General features: G+C 36.9%; 1 protein-coding gene across 2 annotated transcripts in view; it reads left to right on the plus strand.

The window, feature by feature from the left end:
• Window positions 1-18889, plus strand: part of grid1a (glutamate receptor, ionotropic, delta 1a) — a 269793-nt gene that overhangs the window by 170498 nt on the left and 80406 nt on the right. For both annotated transcript variants that reach the window (XM_078932162.1, XM_078932161.1), the window contains one exon: window positions 8322-8527. In XM_078932162.1, coding sequence (XP_078788288.1) covers window positions 8322-8527 — 206 coding nt within the window. The remainder of the gene's footprint in view (window positions 1-8321; window positions 8528-18889) is intronic.

The raw sequence follows: 18889 nt of genomic DNA on the forward strand, positions 1-18889 counted from the left end.
CTGGTGCTATTTACAAAGTTTGCACCCTTCCTAGCTGAGAATCAACAGTCATCAATGGCACATAAGTTAGTTGCATGAAATTAGCATAGGCACTGTTGAACAACGTAATAAAACGCAGCCTTTTAAATGCACATAATTAATAGCAAGCAGTAAAATCCAAAGTTCCTCCAGGTTCACTTTAAAAGCATCTCGGTACATCTGGTGTAAATAGGCCATCCTATTTATGCGCATCGTTATGTAATGTACAGTAAATTGTGAGTAAAATACAACAAACAGAGCTCATCTGCTGCTGCATGTCAGCGGGAAAGTAGCTGCTGTTGCACCCTGCAGCTGGATTCAAACAGACAACATGTTCATACTGTTACACAACATGTTCAGTATCACATATTTAGTTCACCTTTTTGAAGCTACATTTCCCTGTATCCACTCACAACCAGCAGTTTCAAGACATAAACAACTTAATTAAGTCAAACGGTAAATATTTTACAATGATTGCATTTCATTTGTGAATAGATTTTGAATGAACTTTATACAGCTGAAGCTTTGTACAGCTTCATACAGCTGAAGCCTGACCATATGGTTTTTGTGCAATGCCAGCTCCTTAAAATCTAAAAGTGTAAAAAATAGCACATTATATAAACAATTTAAAACTGTGTATGCAAGTTTTGGCTCGTAGTTTTATTTGTCACAAAAATTTCAGCTCATAATGTTTAACTCTATTAAAAAAAAAAGTTTTGTCCCAAAGAACAGACATTGCTTTTTTCATTTACTGCATTGACACTGACATTAAAATGTGAATGAGCTTTTTAGTGTTTTGTTCTTTTCTGGCTTTGGGAAAACATAGATTGGAATTACAGTATAGTGTTATCTCCAAGCGGTGCAATAATGACTTCCAAAGGTTTTTGTCTGCTATCATTAGCTCTCTCTAAGTATTAACTTTGCTTTGTTGATCATCAGCAGAATTAATGTCTTTTATAGTTATTGCTGTTTGGTTTCTTTGAGATTAACTTGTTTTAATTCTATTCATTTCACTCAGGATTACAAATAGATGAAATCATACCTCCAGATTTAAATTGTTTGGAAAAACATGAACTTATTGACAGTGTGTGAACATCCAGGGTGCAAAAGTAAATGGCCCCTAAATAAAAGTTCTGACTGGATGACTGGATAGTTTAATTTTACAGTCACAGAGCATACCACCTTAACAGCACTGTTGACATTTCCTTCAATGGACTGCTAACGACTCTTTCAGCATCAAACAAGTTCTTTTCTTGTCTGGTGAACACTTAAAAAAAAGCTTCTTCCGCAATTAACACAACTAAAAAAAAAAATCATTTTTTTTTTTGATTAAGCTTTGATTGTTACTGAAAAAGGCAGATTCATTGTTGGTCTTCTTTTAATTAAATATAAAATAGCAATATCTTTAAAAGCACTGCATCCAAATTCTTCAAATGGAATAGGTCAGTTACATCTCTGACTTAAATAAAAAATTATGTACATGTCAATTAATTCTATTCTATTCTATTCTGTTGAAAAAAAGCTTCAGCATTCAAAAGCCCCAGCGCTTCACTTGTTTGTCTTTCTTTTTTGCTATTTGTTTTTTTGCTTAAAAATGCATAGAAATGGTGCAAATGTGCTGCACTCTATGTGTTCAGCACCCATGAGATGGTCAGCATTTTGGAAGATGTCTCTATCAAAAAGCATTGTTTTTCTTTTAAATTGCTATATGTGTGACCAACTGGATGAATGTTGACAAACGTTCTGTCACAAAGGTTTGAATTTGTCTGAGAAAAGTACTGGGCTCATGTGGTTTAGTGCGGCATGGCTCATTCTGCTGTTTGGCTATCTGAAAGCTGGAATCTGTAAAAATATGAAGACACTGGAAGGGCAGTTCATCTGAACAGGAGGGAATTAAGATCAAGGGAAGACGTTTGTGTAAAATACGCTCCACATGTCATGGTTTGGGTTTCCTTGTATTAGTTTTTGCTTTCCGTTTTGTTTTTTATCATGTGTGAGTTCTGTTTCCTGTTTTATTTTGAAAGGTTCCCTGCATGTCATTTTTTTGAGTTTTACTTCCCTGGTTCCAATCTCTCCAGATCGTTGTCACCTGTGTCTTGTTAGTCCTGTCTGTATTTAAGTCTTGTGTCTGCCCTCCTCTTGTGCTGGTCCATTAATGTCTCTACCCTGTCCGTCTTCCCACAGTAAGCCTACAGGTAGCTTTGGTTTTGTACTTTGCTCTGCAGCACCTTTTGGTAAGATTAAACCCTCTTGCTTTGGAACTGTGTGCCTCCCGTCTCTGCATTTTGGGTCCTTCATGCTCACCAGCCCTCCCAACCTGTCACCACAAAGTGTAGGAAATCCAGTCAATGGCTGCTTTGGTGTTTAATCTTCAAGATGGTTGATTCAGTTTAGAAGCACTCGATCCCAAAGCTACTAGCAATTTCTGAGCAAAAACGTTCATATCCCCATCAATATTGCTGGACCTGTCTGATAACAGCAACAAATAGTCCATTCTGCACTCTCCCCACCCTGGAATGGACATCTTTGACTTTGAACTCTTTTGGTGGTGCAGAACATTAACATCTGGAAGAAATGCAATCAGAGCCCATTTAAACCCTCCTCTGAATGTGGCTTAGTTCTGTCCTTTTTCACGGTTTAAGCTTTCTAAAATCAATGACTATTCAATTTAAATTTCCCAACAAATAGATTTTGGCCGGCAGTCTAAACTGACCAGATAACTTTTGCGACCCCCCGACTTTCACTACAGTATCACCAGAAAGTCGATGCCTTCCCCTTATTTAGCGACTTTATGAATTTAAAATGCAGGGTGAGTGGACCCATCTTTAGCTGTGATTTAAAGACTCCCACAGGATTACGCGAAAACAGATTGGTAATCCCATAGGTAATCAGCCTCAACAATACAACCACTAATAGGGTCAAATGAAAAACTTTGATTATCTCATTACAAAAGGAGTTTTCTACTTTGGCATTTACCACCAGCATGAACAATATGACAAAGAAAGCACAGATCCTCTCCAATGCAGCAGCAGAATGACTTCTCACATTAAACGGGGACTCTTAGCAGCAGCATAGGTGTGAAGGTCTTATCTTATTACGCAAGGACATCTAGATATCAGTGCATCCCATAAAACATGTGAACCAACATTAGCTTAGTCGTGCTCTGAGGTGAAATCTTACGCAATGAAAAAGCATCCAATAAAAGACTGTAGAAGCTTCAAGCTTCAGCTTGAAATTCACTAACAACAAAGAAGGATTGCAGGTTTTATGCCACTCTAAATAGTTTGTTTTTAACATACCGTTAAAAGCGCTGTTAATAAATAGGCATGAGGATATGGACTGCAAAGAGGCAATCGACTTAACAAAAGCTGCAAGAAAACTCTAATCGTTATAACAAGCAGTACATGACGGGAAGCACAATTCCAGAAATTTTGAAACAATAGTTCATCTTGAACAACAGTAGGTCTTTTCAAGTTTACCTTGACTCGATAATGACTTTAAAGCAGCTGCATCTGTCTCTGTCCTCCCTGTGGTGGCTGTCTCTTTTTCTGGAGGACAGAATTAGCCTGGCAATAAGCAAAAGATTGATTAAGCAGTTTTTGGTCCCAAGCAGGGGGTGATTCCTGATACATTAATAACAAACGTAGAGGTCTGAATTTAGACAGGTATCCCACACAGAGCCTCTGGAAGACTAAGTGTGGAATGTGGGATTTCGAGGGTTTTGGAAGAGCTCATTTAGCTAAAGAAAAGTGATCTAGTGGCTTAATTTCTGTGAATTTCTCAGTAACTTCCATGAGTGGATTTATTTCCCCCTTTTAGCATCAGTTTCTTCATATTTTCTCCAAGGTTTTTAAATGCCTTGATCACGTCCATTTGCATACTTTCATCTCAGATGGAGACTAAGATGGAGTTGATAATGATGCCATTAACACCTCAATGCATCAGTCGTAAATCTAAGGGGGCTGTGGGCATGATCTACTGAATATACTAGTTGATTGGCATTATCATTTTCAATTTAAATTTTCACTCAGCCTCCAGTGTCAGTGCCCATTACTCACACGGCTCTGATAAACAGTGAGGCTGGACTTCGTGCCATGGTCTGCTGTCTGATCACCCTCAGACTGCAATGTGAGATTGTGGTTTCTGACACTGTGAGACGATTGTGATTATCTGCACCTCATGATGCTGGTCTTAAAAAGTGCAGATTTCTTTTCCGTCCAAAGCACAACTTGTGGCAGTTTTTAGAAAATATAAAAAATAAAAAGACACCTTAATTTGCCTTAAGAATTAATGTTTAATTCCTACTTACAAGATAAAATTAGTAATTGTGTCTTTTTTTATCTGTTATTAAATGCTAAATGTTGTGAAATTATAATAATTTCCACCTCCTATTGTTGAAACAATTTTAAAAGTCTAAACTCTGTTTCTAAGTAAGGAGTTTCTTTAAAAATGACCATACTAAATAGATTAAGTTGTCTTTACAGTCCATAAAACTGTCGCAGCTTTACTGGACAGAATCCATAACAGTTTTAAACCCCTTGAAGGATAACAAACCAAAGACATTACGGAAGAAGTGTTTATATATAAAATAAAATTAAGAGACTCAATCAATAATTTTGTGCTAAGCCTTAAAATGAATGGCAGATCTGTAAAAACCAGAAAGGCTTACAGAAGTAGCACATCTGTAATTTCTAAAGGCAGACATTTAACACAAAAAGCTAGTGATTACAGGTTATAATAATTACAGGCCACAGAAATCTAACAAAGTTACTATGCTGAATTTAGGGGGTATTCCTGGAGGCACGTTTAAACTACCCTGACTTTAACCCTGAACCGGACCGGATATGAATTAGCATAATTACGCTCCACTTGGTAACCCTAGGTTAATGCGGGTGCACGGCAAGTACATAAAGACATTCTCAATTGATCGCCGATATCCCGTATAAATATATAATATATATATATATATATATATATATATATATATATATATATATATATATATATATATATATATATATATATATATATATATATATATATATATATATATATATACATATATAAATAAATAAATGTATTACTCCAATTCAATAAATGTTTTTCCATCTTAATTTATTGTACTTCTTGAACTCTCATATGTCTAAGTTTGAGGCTGCAGATATTCTCATTTTTATGACATAGAAATGAATGATACAGTGTGGACTTGTAAAATACACCACCTAATTGTTTAACATGACTCTGACTTTTACTTCGGTAATTGCAACTGCAAATGGTGGTAAGGGTGCTAAATAAGTTTACCCTCCCCCTCGCTCTCACTCATGGTGCAGAAAGAGTTACCGTAAACACAACAGGATAAAATAACTTGTCAAAACAGAGTAAAACAACTAAACACATTTGGTCAAAAACCCACACTTAAACCCAAATCCGTCCAGACAGGAAAAGGGAATGGTATCCCACAATCCCTTGCGCTGCCAATCTAACAGCAGCACCAAAGTTACAACTACTTAATTGAATTTATTTGAATGAAAGTAAAATAACCGTATTATAACTATGTGTTATTTTTAAACTGACTGAACCCAGAAAAATGATTTATCTTAACTGAAGCAAATAATTAAATTAGATCATTGTAAAAAAGTTCATCTTTCCAGCATCCATTCATGGTCTTATCACCCTCTCACGGTGGAAAAAGTATTATCTGAGCTTCTTCATCCACTAAATCATCTTCAAATGGACACGCCATGCTGCTTCACCTCTCTGAAAACAAACTAACCTTCAAATAAACCTGCTCCAGACCAGGTTATGCTCAGAGCATGAGTTGTTATGGTAACTCATGCTCTGAACATAACCTGCTCCAGACCAGGTTATGTTCAGAGCATGAGTTGCTATGGGAACTAAGCATACCCTGAAACATACCTCCGTTTCTGGAACCGAAAGCTGAGGTTATCTGCTTACTTAGCCTCAAAATTACCGTGGTAACTCACATAACCTGCTTTTTGGAATATTCCCCAGATAAATGATTAAAACACAAACTAAAAACAAACAAATAAATAAAAATAAAGACAAAAAAACACAACATCTAGATGTTGGAACCAATTTGCTGGAACTTTTTTGTATAAAGTATTCCATGAATGCATGTGCCTGTCATTCTTTGGTTGGGATACCTTTCTGGCCCCCTGTTGGTTTGATGCATTTCGGGAGCTGCCGTGTCTGTGTTTGGCATCTCTTACGTTTTAGAACTTGGTCATGTGTTTAGGTCATATTTAGAACATTGTTCGTTCTCTTCAGACCTTTTAGTGTTTCTTTGTTTTTTTTTTTTGTTATTGTATTTCTTCAATGCTGATTTCACACACAAAAAAAAAAAACATAAAAGGAAAAATGACCCTTTTTTAAAGCACGCATCAAAGACGATACAGTTGCTGCTCCCCACAATACTTGAATTTAACAGCAACAGCAATAACAAAAGTAAAAAGGCAGTAAAGTAAAAAGTAGATTAGACCACCATAAAATGTTTGAGGTTTATTATCTAGACCTGTTTGCAAAATGGCTCAGCACATGAGTAAACAGGTCTAGAAAACAGACCTTTAAGACCATTTTAATCCTCTTTCCTGCAGGCCTGTCAATCGCTGACATGCCTGCCTCGTGGCAATGCCTGCTATGGGTTTGAAACACTGATTTTGAAGTTTGATATTTATACAGAAATCCTAATAGAAGTTATTGCATGGATCTTCTCCCTTGGCACTTCATAGGATTAAAAAGCTTACTTGTTTGCAATAAAATGTTTCCTTTTATTTTTATACAACATGTGTACAGCTTCCAGCCCATCCTCTTAAGTTCATACCTTTATGGGTTTTTATTTAGACTGAAAAAGATATATTTTTCTAAAAAAAAAAAAAAAAAAGTTTTATAACTGAGACTCTACATTAGCCTGAGATGCTTTGTGAGGATTTTTACACTGTAATTATTTTCTGACAATATATAATTTATGAAAAAAATATTTTCTATTTCACAATATTATTTATTTTCTTTATATAAGATCGGCCAACTGTGATGCTGTGAGAGCAAAAGTCACGTCTGTTATTATCAGAGGTCCAAACCTGTTTTTCTGTGGTTTTTTGAAGTTAGAATGAAACATTTCGTATTATTTTGTTCAAAAAGTATTAAAGTCCAAATGAATTGCAAAAACTCCACTTGTGAAACAGGAGAGAAGAAACCATGATTAACTTGCAAACGGTTTGTGCTTCTACAAAGGCAAGGATTTCTCAGAGGTACAGGTTTTTGTCTATTGTATTAAAGGTGCACCACCAGGGGCTAGCAATTTAATTTAGGTGAAGGACAGTAGTGTGCAAGAGAGGGATTTTTCAAAGAAGGTTGCAATAGGACTTTGCGTGACGCTTCAAAATGATAAATGACTTAATTCCACATTTTGTTCTACCCTTTAAACAGATTTTTTTAAAGAATCCAGCAATAACTGTTATTATTTATATTACCCAAAGGTTTAATAAAACTAAACCAAAATGCAATTATTTTTGTACCTGAACGAATTTCCTGCATAGGCCCTAGACAGCAAAAGATAAAAAAAAAGAGTTTTAAATTCCCCGGAAGCTAACTTTCACCCCTTGTGCATTTTGTGTAGCTTAGTGTGACCCAGCTTGCTTTTCTGTTGTACTTTTTTATTTATTTTTTTTTATTTTCAAAAATAGCGTCACACTCAGTGACTCATCAAACCTTTCAGGATAGAGCAGAAGCAAACACGCATATACCCCCATGTCCATTGTGAAAACAGAAAAAAAAGAGGTCTGGCCCAAGTGATTTTTCTGAGCTCTCATTACCAATGCAGCATGACTTGGCACATGCTGGGCAGCTGCTCCCCCTGTGACTGCTGAGATTGCTGAGCTTATCATGGGCCCTCCGCTGCATATCACCTTTGATTTGTGCTTGCAGTGCAGCATTTTGAAAGTGCTTTTTTCCATAGTGAGCTTAGACGCGCCTGCAAAGTTCTCTGGGGGACAGCAACACCTGCTTTGAGGTTCATATTTCGTAAACGCCTTAGAAAGCAGGCAGAAGTCCTTGTTGCGTTTTGTCACCCCTTAGATCAGAAGCAAAGAACAAAATGTGCCTTGAAGCATTTGGAAAAAAGCCTGCAGATACCGCATGAACATGCAGGTATTTTAAGCACAGCCTGTTTACCAACCGTTGTAGTTCAATACACCAGGGTTAAATCACAACCTACCTGAAAAGTTCTTCTGTCTTTGTTCTTTTTTTGTGTTTACATATGTGGCTTTTCTCTGTCTCCCTGTCAGATATTCGGGGATTGCAAACCTTTATGGACCAGGGATCTCGGCTCGGACTGGACGTTTCTTTGCAGAGGGTGGACCGCAACATTAGCAGAGTTTTTACGGACCTCTTCAACACCATGCGTACCGAGGAGCTCAACCGATATCGGGACACTTTACGAAGAGCTGTGCTGCTCATGAGTCCTCGTGGAGCGCAGGTTTTCATCCACCAGGTAAGTCCCACCCAAGGCCTTTTTTTTAGCATAAATACAAGTCAATTTAAGGGGACGGCAAGAAGCAAACCTTGTTGGAGTAGAACTAATGAGCAGGACACCTTCTATATTTTGTTATTATTATAAACTAAAATATTAATACTAAAATAATATATGTTTGCCAGTCCTTATTTGATAAATTCTTGTTGACTTAGAAGAAATATTGCTTTTGTACACCTTGAATGTAGAGGTAATACTTTGGACATGTGCCCATCCCTTTGAAGCAACAGAATCATATAAGTGGTATTTTTTACTCCAAAGGTTTTAACTGTACAACGCTAAGGAGTAAAAAATATTGCATTTCAAGTCAAAATTCATCTTTAATATATTATTTGGACTAAAGAACGATTTTGATGATTAAGGACATTTTTTATAACAAATTGGCTACAATTAACCTGTCTACTCTTTAATCGATGTGTTCATGACTCATGACTTGGATTGGAGTATTGGAGACCAATCTAACTTTAATTTTCAAAGTAATACGAATATGCAGAACGTGACGCAAGAGCTCTTAACTTACAAAAAAATCTGTGGGTATCATTGTGTTTTGTATGATAGCCACTTGGTTGTGTCATGTCAGATGATCAGCTGCAGCACTTTGGCAGGAGGGAAATGCAGAGAAAGCTGTGAAAGTACATCAGTGTGAAAGTGAGCCGGGTGCCCTGTTCTGCCCGGGAGACACATCACAGTCCGACATTTAATCTCCCTCTCATCTGTCAACAGCAGTGGAACATCGAAGGTTTCCCCCAACTTGAATAAAACATTTAGATGTCAAATAAAATCGTACATAAAAGGTTAATGCAATGTTTTTAGAGAGGGCTTTGTGTCCATTACACAGTCTATTTGACGGTAACAAAATTCATGGCTGTGTCATTTTTGGATACGGTGTCTTTGTGCATGTCTGCTAAACAGCTACTGTATGTTGTTAGAGGCTGTAACATTCCTTTCATTATTTATTAGGACAGTTAAAGTAAAACACTAATAGTTTGTTTTCAACTTGTGTTTATGATGGTGTTGCTATGATCCACAAACTTGATGTGAGACTTATAATTTGAAGATTGATGGTATAGTTCATTTTATTTTAAATAATTTGATGCTGAAGTGCCTTATGGTAAAAATGCTTCCTTTTTTGCTCAGTCCAGGTCTTAAAAACTTAAAAACCCATACTGGAGGACACCAGGCTTAATGGCAGGATCTCAAAAACTTTAATAAGCTTTAATATGGACAAACTAAGAGACAGGGGTAAAACTAAAAGTGTGCAGTCCAACAAGAATCAAATGTAATCTACTCAAATTTTATCTGTATAGCACTTTTACAAAGCGGGTTACTCAAAGTGCTTTTTATGAAAACATAATAACATTTCAAAACAACTGGACAAAACAAACAAAATTTTGTTGAAAACCATGCAAAAAAAGCCCCCCCCCCCCCCGACACACACACTTACACACACATTTACAGACACACACACACTGTGATAAACAGAATGATAAAATGATGCAATGTAGAAACCTATCTTTGTACTGAAGTGGGGAGATGGGGAAATGATATTTTGGGGACATGTCCACATCAGTCACCCCACCCCCCACCCCTCACTCCAGTTCACAGAATACACTGCCACAGGACCCCCCCCCCCCCCCCCCCCCCCCCCCCCCGAGATCAAGACAAAGAGCCACATCTGGGAGATCCCATTGCAGCGACCCCGTTCACTGAGAAGGGTCAGTCACGGATGTGGAGGATCCCTCTGAGGAAAACACTGGAGTTACAATTAAAATGTAAAAGGTGAATAAATAAATAAAATGGATAAAAAAAAACAACAACAAATAAGTACACAAGTAAACCTTGATAGACAAATAAAATGGTAAATGTGAATAAATACATTAAAATGAATATAAAGAAATGTATACAAACATAATAAATCAAAATAAAGTTTAGCCTCAAATAAAAGGGATAAATATACACCTCGTGTGTCAGATGATTTATATCCCCCTAGTATTGTAGTCTTGTGTTGGACAGTAAAATCTGTCCAACTCAAGAAGCCTTCAGGTCGTATTTGTTAAAAAAAAAAAAAAAGCAAAAGTGTGATAAAGCAGATGACCTTAGAAGAACAAGCTGGAAACCTAAACATTTAAATTTACTGTAGATTATTAACTGAAATGCAGATAGCTGTGAATACTTATCAAAAGAAACCAGCTGCATGTGTGTTGGTGGGGGGGGTTCTGAAAACATCAAGGAAATATAACTAAAATCAAAAGACAGTTTCTCCTCCACTTAAGTGTGAGATTGAACTAGAAACCCTTTTCATTTTTCAATAAAGCAACTTTACATGAACAAAACTTTAAGAGCTCTTTTTGGTATTTTCCTAGAACCCAGTAAGAAGATTTATCAACCTTTATTGAGACATAAATGTTCTGTAAATGACACAAATCTAAAGGGATTGTGAGGTTTTTAGCAGCAAAAAACCTCTGAAATTAGATCAGTTCCTTTCATGATCATGAAAATAAGAGAATCCCTCTGGGTTATCCAGTTTTTTCATCTATGTTTATTGCTTTTTATACAACCACCCTTCTGGTGGCATGGCCTTTGCGTAAAATTGATTCATGACCACGATGCGAAAACACAGGAATGGTTAAACTTTCATCAATAAGGACTTTGTAATACATCGGAAAAACTTGGAACCTCAATACTTCAGTCAATAAATTCCAATTACAGACAAAAATAAACCTTTAAGCTTAATTACTTAGAGCTTACTAGAGTGTAACCTACAAATCTAAACATAAAAAAGGCATTTTGGTGTATTTCATTTTTGCATTCATTTTTACAAAGATTGTTTCGTCTCAAATGCCTTCTGTGCATATCTGGTCGTCACCCGTCTTCCGCACCAAGTCATTTAATCATTTCACCTGTTGTAAGCAAATGTGCAAAAAAAAAAAAATCCTTCTGTAAGATTGAGTCAAAAGCATGACACGCATTTCAATGAGCATCTTGTGAATGCTCCTCTATTAATCTAAACGTTAAGTACTGACAAATAAATTAGTGCACAGGTTGTGAAAACATCAAGGCTTTTAAGTTTCATTAATGCCATACTGCTTTGATCTTTCCCTAGGAGCCAATGAGTTCTCTCGAAGCTCGGTCTGCGGCAGACATCTTTCCTTCACGTTAGTTTGCATTTAATCCAAGACCATTATACTCCCTGTGATCCCTGATACAATAAACATGAGGCATCTTGGGGACTAAGAAATAAGCGCAGCTTCTCATTCAGCACAACCCTGAAATGCTCCTGTGAATATCTTAATATATTATAAGTGGTGGAGATTTATAAAATCATCAAAGCTTCATTAATGCCTTGGTAACTGTTGTCACAGATTGTACTCACTTTGCATCAGACATGTGAGAGGAATAAAATGTAAATATGCTCAGATCTGAGTGGAAAATATGATGTTGCCTCAAATGTGCAGTAATTATGAACAGCAATTTCCATGCAAGTATAAATGTATTGGAGAATATAAAGTAACAATTAGCAGCTTTGATAGCTGAAAACAAAGCAAAATAAAAAAGGGGTTTAGAGATCTTCATGATTTACAGCAAATTTCATAATTCCAGTAATTTCAAGGATTCATTTAATAGTTCATACACAGTTTTGTTTTTATTATTTGATATGCATACAGTTAAACATGCATAAAGCATAAGCAGCACTGAGCTAAAAGAGCATAACAAAAAAAGTGATAAACATTCACAAAGAGACTAAAAAAATTACAGGGATGAAAAACAACTATTAGGAGGTATAAACTGAAGTGAGTCCAATCCAGTCACAAGATGTCAAAAAATGTGCATTTAAAAGATGAAAAAAGAAAGAATAAGTTTTTTTTCTACTAAATTTATTTTTTAATTGCCTAATCTGCAAACACTTTAAAAAATGAATTAATTTAAATGATTTATACAAAGTTGAATCTTTTTTTTTTTTACTCTCATGACTTTGCTCTCTTTTCAAATATTCCCATCATAAGTCAGCTGTAATTATTTTTGTTTACTCGTGGGCCTCTGTCATCCTTCATACTTGAAACAAGCTGTGTATGCCACTGAAAGTGTCTGCTCTTTTATGCTAGATTTCTGGGCTCTTGTTTTATCTGTTCAGACACTTGTCATCTTGTCTCATGTTTCCTCCGTCTGTTAGAGGATGGAGCATTTTCTGTCAGCTTCCTTTTCCTGGTTCCAGTTTTCCAGCTCTTTTTTCCTTTTTTAATTATCAATAAAATAATAATAATAACTTGTGAAAGCTTTTAGGTGGGAGTTTTAACCTTTGGTTGTGATTTATTTATTTTTATTTTACATTGAAACCTCACTTTTACCGGCCAAAGAAGAATCTCTGTAAAGTATTAAAGTTGAAGGTAACATCTTTACTGAATTCAAATATTATTTTTCCAGTTTTCGGTTTTGAAGTATGCACAGTTTTTCCATGTAGATCTACTATGTCTCATGATTCTGTCATTGATTATAGACAGTTTTCTTCTCTTAAAGTGCATCTGGAAAGAAGGAAAACTCCGCCATTTTCATTGCACAAGGGGGGATCTTAATTACAAGTATAGAGCTTCATCATGTACATGCAAAAACAAGTTTAGGAAATCGACACCATGCAGATTGATCTTTAAAAACACATCGACTGTGCATAAAGAGTTGGCTTGGTTCTAATGTTGTGATTGTCCATTTATCCATTTCCGATGAACATTTGTGTCATCAGGATCTTCATTTTTAATAACAACCCAGTCTTTTCTAAGTTTGAAAGTCTGTATGGCTCTAAATTATAAATGTTTTTGGTGGCAGAACTGTTTGATTGTAAGATATACAGATGAACAGAGATTGATTCAATTCAATTTCAATTCAATTTTATTTGTATAGCCCAAAATCACAACAACAGTCGTCTCGATGGGCTTCGAAGTAAAACATGAACTCAAAAGGATCACGAATACAAAGAGTTCAATAGGAAAATACTAAAAATGAACTAACAAACTGACTAAGCTATACTGGCATCCCTGCCCTTAGGAAAAACTCCCAAAAAAAACGGATTCCGGAAAAAACGAAGAAACCTCAGGGGTGCCCACATGAAGGAGGGATCCTCCCCCAGGACGGACAGGCGATTTACCAGAACTCTTAGAGAAGAATTAACTTATCTAAATCTACAACTACATATATGAAGTCCAGCAGACGAGCTTCATCCAGCCGTGGCTGTGGGGACAGTCAAAGGCGCGAGTCGAGCCGGAGACAGGAACCACAGCCAGGTGTAGGAGCAGGAGCAGAGGCGAGGTATTCGGTCAGGTACAGAGCAGAGACGAGCCAGAGATGAGCCAGAGGCAGGATCCACAGCCAGGTGTAGGAGCGGGAGCAAAGGCGAGGTAGACAGGTAGAGATTGGACAGAATTGTTTGTTGCTGCAACCATAGTTGCAGTGATGGAAAGTATGGCTGTTTTCACCAATTTGACTCGGTTCTCCAAAAAAAGCTCTTGTGGCTTCCAACCAGCTTATCTTTTATTATAAGTCTTTGCTTTATATTTTACCTTAATATAGCAGTTATAAATGGTCGCTAAACATTTGTTTATTCCATGTCTCATTTTTATGCAGTTTCTTGGTAGAAGAAATTACGCAGTCAACACTGTTTAACATTTTAATAAACCGTTAAATTACCTTTTGAAAGCATAACCACAGCACACAAACCAAATAAAGATCAGTCTTAACATTAGCATTTTTTATTATTGTCTTTAGTGGAAATTGGAACTTAAAAAGCCACAGATGCATGGATGGGCGGTTCTTAGATGTCTGTGTAAGTTTGGTGTTGTCTCTGCTTTGACTGATATTTTTTTCAATTACAAAGTCTTCACTCAGTTTTACTGTCTCCAATAACATGGATAAACATCACAATGCTGCTTCATTGTTGCTTTTTGGTCATCTTTTTACTCTTTCCCAACCCCTGTGCTTTTAAGTCGGACTCCCTATCGTACTTGGCCTGTACTACTTTATTCCTTTATTCGTCTTAGAAGCATCTACCTCCCTTCAGTTTTTCACATAATGGTATGAGTTTAGTTTGTCCTCACATGTGATTTACCAAATGGTACACTCATAAAGTAGTCTTCATCTTTTCTGTTTGGATATTTAGCAAAGCTTAGCAACAGCGGCTAAAGGTTTGGCTGTCCGTGACGGGACTTGGCTGTTTTTGTTTGCTATAACAAGATCAGTGGCCTGGTGGGACAGTGTCTGGTCTGACACGGGGAGGTTCAAATCCATGTTTGAGTCATGCCAAAAAACTCTAAACATGCTTCCCTGCTCAGCGTTACATGGTTGAATTGGGGAATTAAACCACCAAATGGTGGTTTAAAAAACAAATTTCCCACATTCAAATGTGTGACAACTAATGGAACTTGAACTTACCACACACTGGCATTTAGAGCCTGCTTGTTTGTGGCCGACACTACTTTGAACAGGGTCTTCATGACTTGAGGCCTTATGCCTCAGAGGTGCTTAAGCAATAAAAAACTCTATCAAGCAGGTTTGCCTACATCAGCTTTTTGCACCATCATTTAGGGGAACTGTTGCCTCAGACTCTGACACCTTTCCTTGCTGTAGCCTTCTAAGGGTGTTGATATGAGAGAAAACAAAATGGTTGGTGTCAGCTGGTGTGCTAGCTCTGGAGGGGAATTGATGGATGGAGTACAGAGGCTGGGTGAGGTCTGCCTCCTGTGCTGCGGCCAAACCAGGCTACAAGAATGACAAACACTCTTGCCTGCTGCCAAGTGACGTGAGCGGGAGATAGAGATGCTGCTCAGGGTGGCAGGAGGGTTAAAAAAGGGAATTCAGGAACACACACAGACAGACAGAAAGAAAGAGAAAGGATGTTCAAAGCCAGAGAGGTAAAGAACAAATGGAGCAGCAGACATGGATGAACAGTCAATATTAAAAAAAAAAAAGCTTTATAGCCGGAGGAGACTCTTAAAAATTATAAAGCTCGTTTGTATAAATTCAAAACAGATGCATAAGAGATCAATTCTCTTAAAATGAAATTCCCTTAGAGACTACATGAAAAAATTGGAAGAAGAAACAGAGAAATATCTCACCAACTCTAAATAAAGATGAGCTAAAACCAGGAGGAAAAGATTAAAACTGCAATGTGATGGTTCAGTAATAGACTTTCAACTGGAACTAAAATGAGCAGACATGATAACGGTCATTTCAGCCTGTAATAGGCTATTAGCTTTAAGGTGAGCAAACTTACCTCTAGTTAGGTTGCTGAGTTTGAACTGGACTGAACTGCAACAGCTGTTATCTAGACCTCTATTACAAAACCTCACCTTCATTTAAGTGTTGTTAGTGATCAAAGTAGTCGCACACACTCTAGGCTAATCATAGTTCCACCGTTTTACAAAAAATAATATATCAACTGCAGCATGTGCTCTTTTGTGTTTAATTTGGGGGTGGAGAGAGAAGCCATTTTTGATTTTGATGGCAAAAAATTAATTTAGATGTTGCTTCAAATTCTTATTTGTACAATGGCAAACCCTTTTGTGTTTTTTTATAGATGTTTTATAGGGCAAGCATGTGATCTCTGGGATATGTCATAAGCTGCACTGCATGACTCACTACAGACAACCTTCTTTTATCCTGTGTGTGTTTGTTTTCCTCTTTTAATCAAGCTAACAACTATAATATCTTATGTTAAATAAACTTGTTTTAATTGATTTTTTTTTCATTTTGTTCTGATGTAACCACATAAAACAAGCATAGATTGAGAAAAAAATTACTTAATAGGCTTGTTGCTATTGAGCCATGTTGGACTGTTCTTTTTTCATTAAAAAATAATTTCTACTGTATTTAACATTGATTGTTCCCATAGACATGTATACATTAGACAGATAATGATCTTGCGATGTTGACCATAGGATTCTGAATGACAGATGTAAAGTAGAACAGGCACATTGGCTGAAGTTGATTCCTCCCAAACTGAGAATTTCTGAAAACTGGGTGGGACAAAGTAAAGTTTAAATCTCTGTTATTTTTAATAGAGTTTTAATCTCTGCCAGTCAAAAAAAAATATGTGCCAAAATATATGCTGTAATAAAGTCAAAACAGCTGATTTAAAATAAAATCAGTGGGAAAAAATGGAAGATGGAGGCGTGGCATTTCGAAGGGAAGTTTAGGTGAAGAATCAATGTGATTATATCCCACTGAGGTGTCTACAACATGAGGATTTTCCACCCTTAATAATTAGATCAAAAGTCACCAAACCTTTTAGTGATCTTAGTGAATCACCAAATCAGTCAACAAAGTAAGCTTTGTTGTCTATCTAATCATGCCTTCCTCCGTCCCCTTTTTCCCATGTCTGGTTTCCTGCACCTCCATTTTCACACCAGGTTGGTGTAGAACATCTTTTCTCCCAATCTTGATATTTAGATTTTACACTACCAGGTCTCCTCCTACCAACCGTAACCCAGGGAATTACCTCTCAAACCCTATTGGAGACATTCATGGGAGGAGGACTTTCTGTCAGTCCCTTTTTCAAACCCCACTCAATCTATTTTGGAGTCACAGGGTTGCTGGAGCCAATCCCAGCCACTGTTTGGCAAAGGCAAGGTAAACCCTTGATGGTTCAACAGGGTCTTCTTTCCCTCCTGATTCTGCCAAGCCCATTCCCTTGGCTGTGGTTTCGCTAGATAGGAGGTAGGGAGAGTGGGAATCTCGTTCATCCATTCATGCGTGTTCATCCATTCATGCACGTTATGTACAGAGGCACAGAGACACACAATACACTCACATTCACTCCAAAAAGATTTTTCAAAATAACCACTTAACCTGTCATGCATGTATTTGGACTATGGGAAAAATCTGGAGTGCTCAGAGAGAACATGAATGCACATGGAGAACATGCAAACTTTACACAGAAAGGTCCCAACCCGAATTTGAACCAGAGCCCCCTCAATGTGAGAGGAAAGTGCCAACTATCACCAAACAGCCCTGAGCAGGATTTTGAAACAAATACTATTTGAACTAAAACAAATCTATTGACCTGCTAAAACCTCATTTATGGAAAGTTCAAATGTACTTCCACTCAAAATAAATAAATCTAACTCTAAGTTTGCAGCAGTGTAAACATGTCATACTACCATGTCAATCCAGAATTTTCACATTGTCAAAGATGATTCGTTCTGATCACCCTCATATCACTTTTATATCTTATATCACCTGATATAAGATCAAGCCACCATCAATATAGCATATTGGAAGGGATCAAGTGGATTGAGTCTGTTTGCTTTAGAAAAAGTGCAAAGAACAACATGGCACAGCAAATAGGTTGATTTTCCCCAGTGTTCTTTACTATTCCTCCACAAGGTTAACAGTAAATGTATAAAAGTTCTAAAGTGTAGTGTAAGTGGTTACTTTGTACATATATTAAATGTTTCTTCACACCTTTCTGTGTCTAAAAAAAGTAGTCAAAAAAGAAATGTTTTACCATATAAATTTTTATTAAAATCAGAGCAAATTGAATGCTAATATAATAATAATAATAATAATAATAATAATAATAATTATTATTATTATTATTAGTATAAAGAACAACAACAATTATTATTATTATTATTATTATTATTATTATTATTATTATTATTATTAATAATAATAATAATAATGATGATAATGATAATGATAATGATAATGATAATGATAATAATAATAATAATTGATACTTTATCCCAGAATTGGGAAATTCTTCTCTGCATTTTGACCCATCCCCTGGGGGAGCGGTGAGCTGCAGACTGGCTGCGTTCGGGGGTGACACCTGGCTGGGAATAGCGGGGATCGCTCCGCCAACCCTTTGGTTGTTGGATGACCTGCTCTACCGCCTGAGCTAAACTACCATGTGAGAATTTCAGTTTTTTAGAAGTTACAATTGTAGCACTTAGATTCACAAGAGGTACAGGCTGTGAAGACCCAAACGTGTACTGCTCACACTAACCATCCATCAGTTATCTTCTTGTTATGGGTTGCCCTGGGGTTGGATCTTGGAAGCAGCAGTCTTTAAGGATCCCATCACATGCTTCTCCCTTACCACCTCTTCCTGCCCCTTTGGGAGGATGTAAAAGCCTTTCCAGACTAGTTAGGAGATGTAATTTCTCCAGCTTGTCCTCAGTCTGCTGCTGGGGCGCTGAACGGTTGCATGTGCCAGTAACGCCTCACTAGGAAGGCATCTGGGTGGACTTCTTGCCAGATGTTCAAACCACTTTAAGTGAGCTCAATTCTGAAATCCTCTTAGATGTTTAAGCACAATAAAAACGAACATATAAA

The sequence above is a fragment of the Oryzias latipes genome, chromosome 15, assembly GCF_053564925.1.
Source record: "Oryzias latipes strain Hd-rR chromosome 15, Olatipes_Hd-rR_3.1".
Classification (NCBI taxonomy): domain Eukaryota; kingdom Metazoa; phylum Chordata; class Actinopteri; order Beloniformes; family Adrianichthyidae; genus Oryzias; species Oryzias latipes.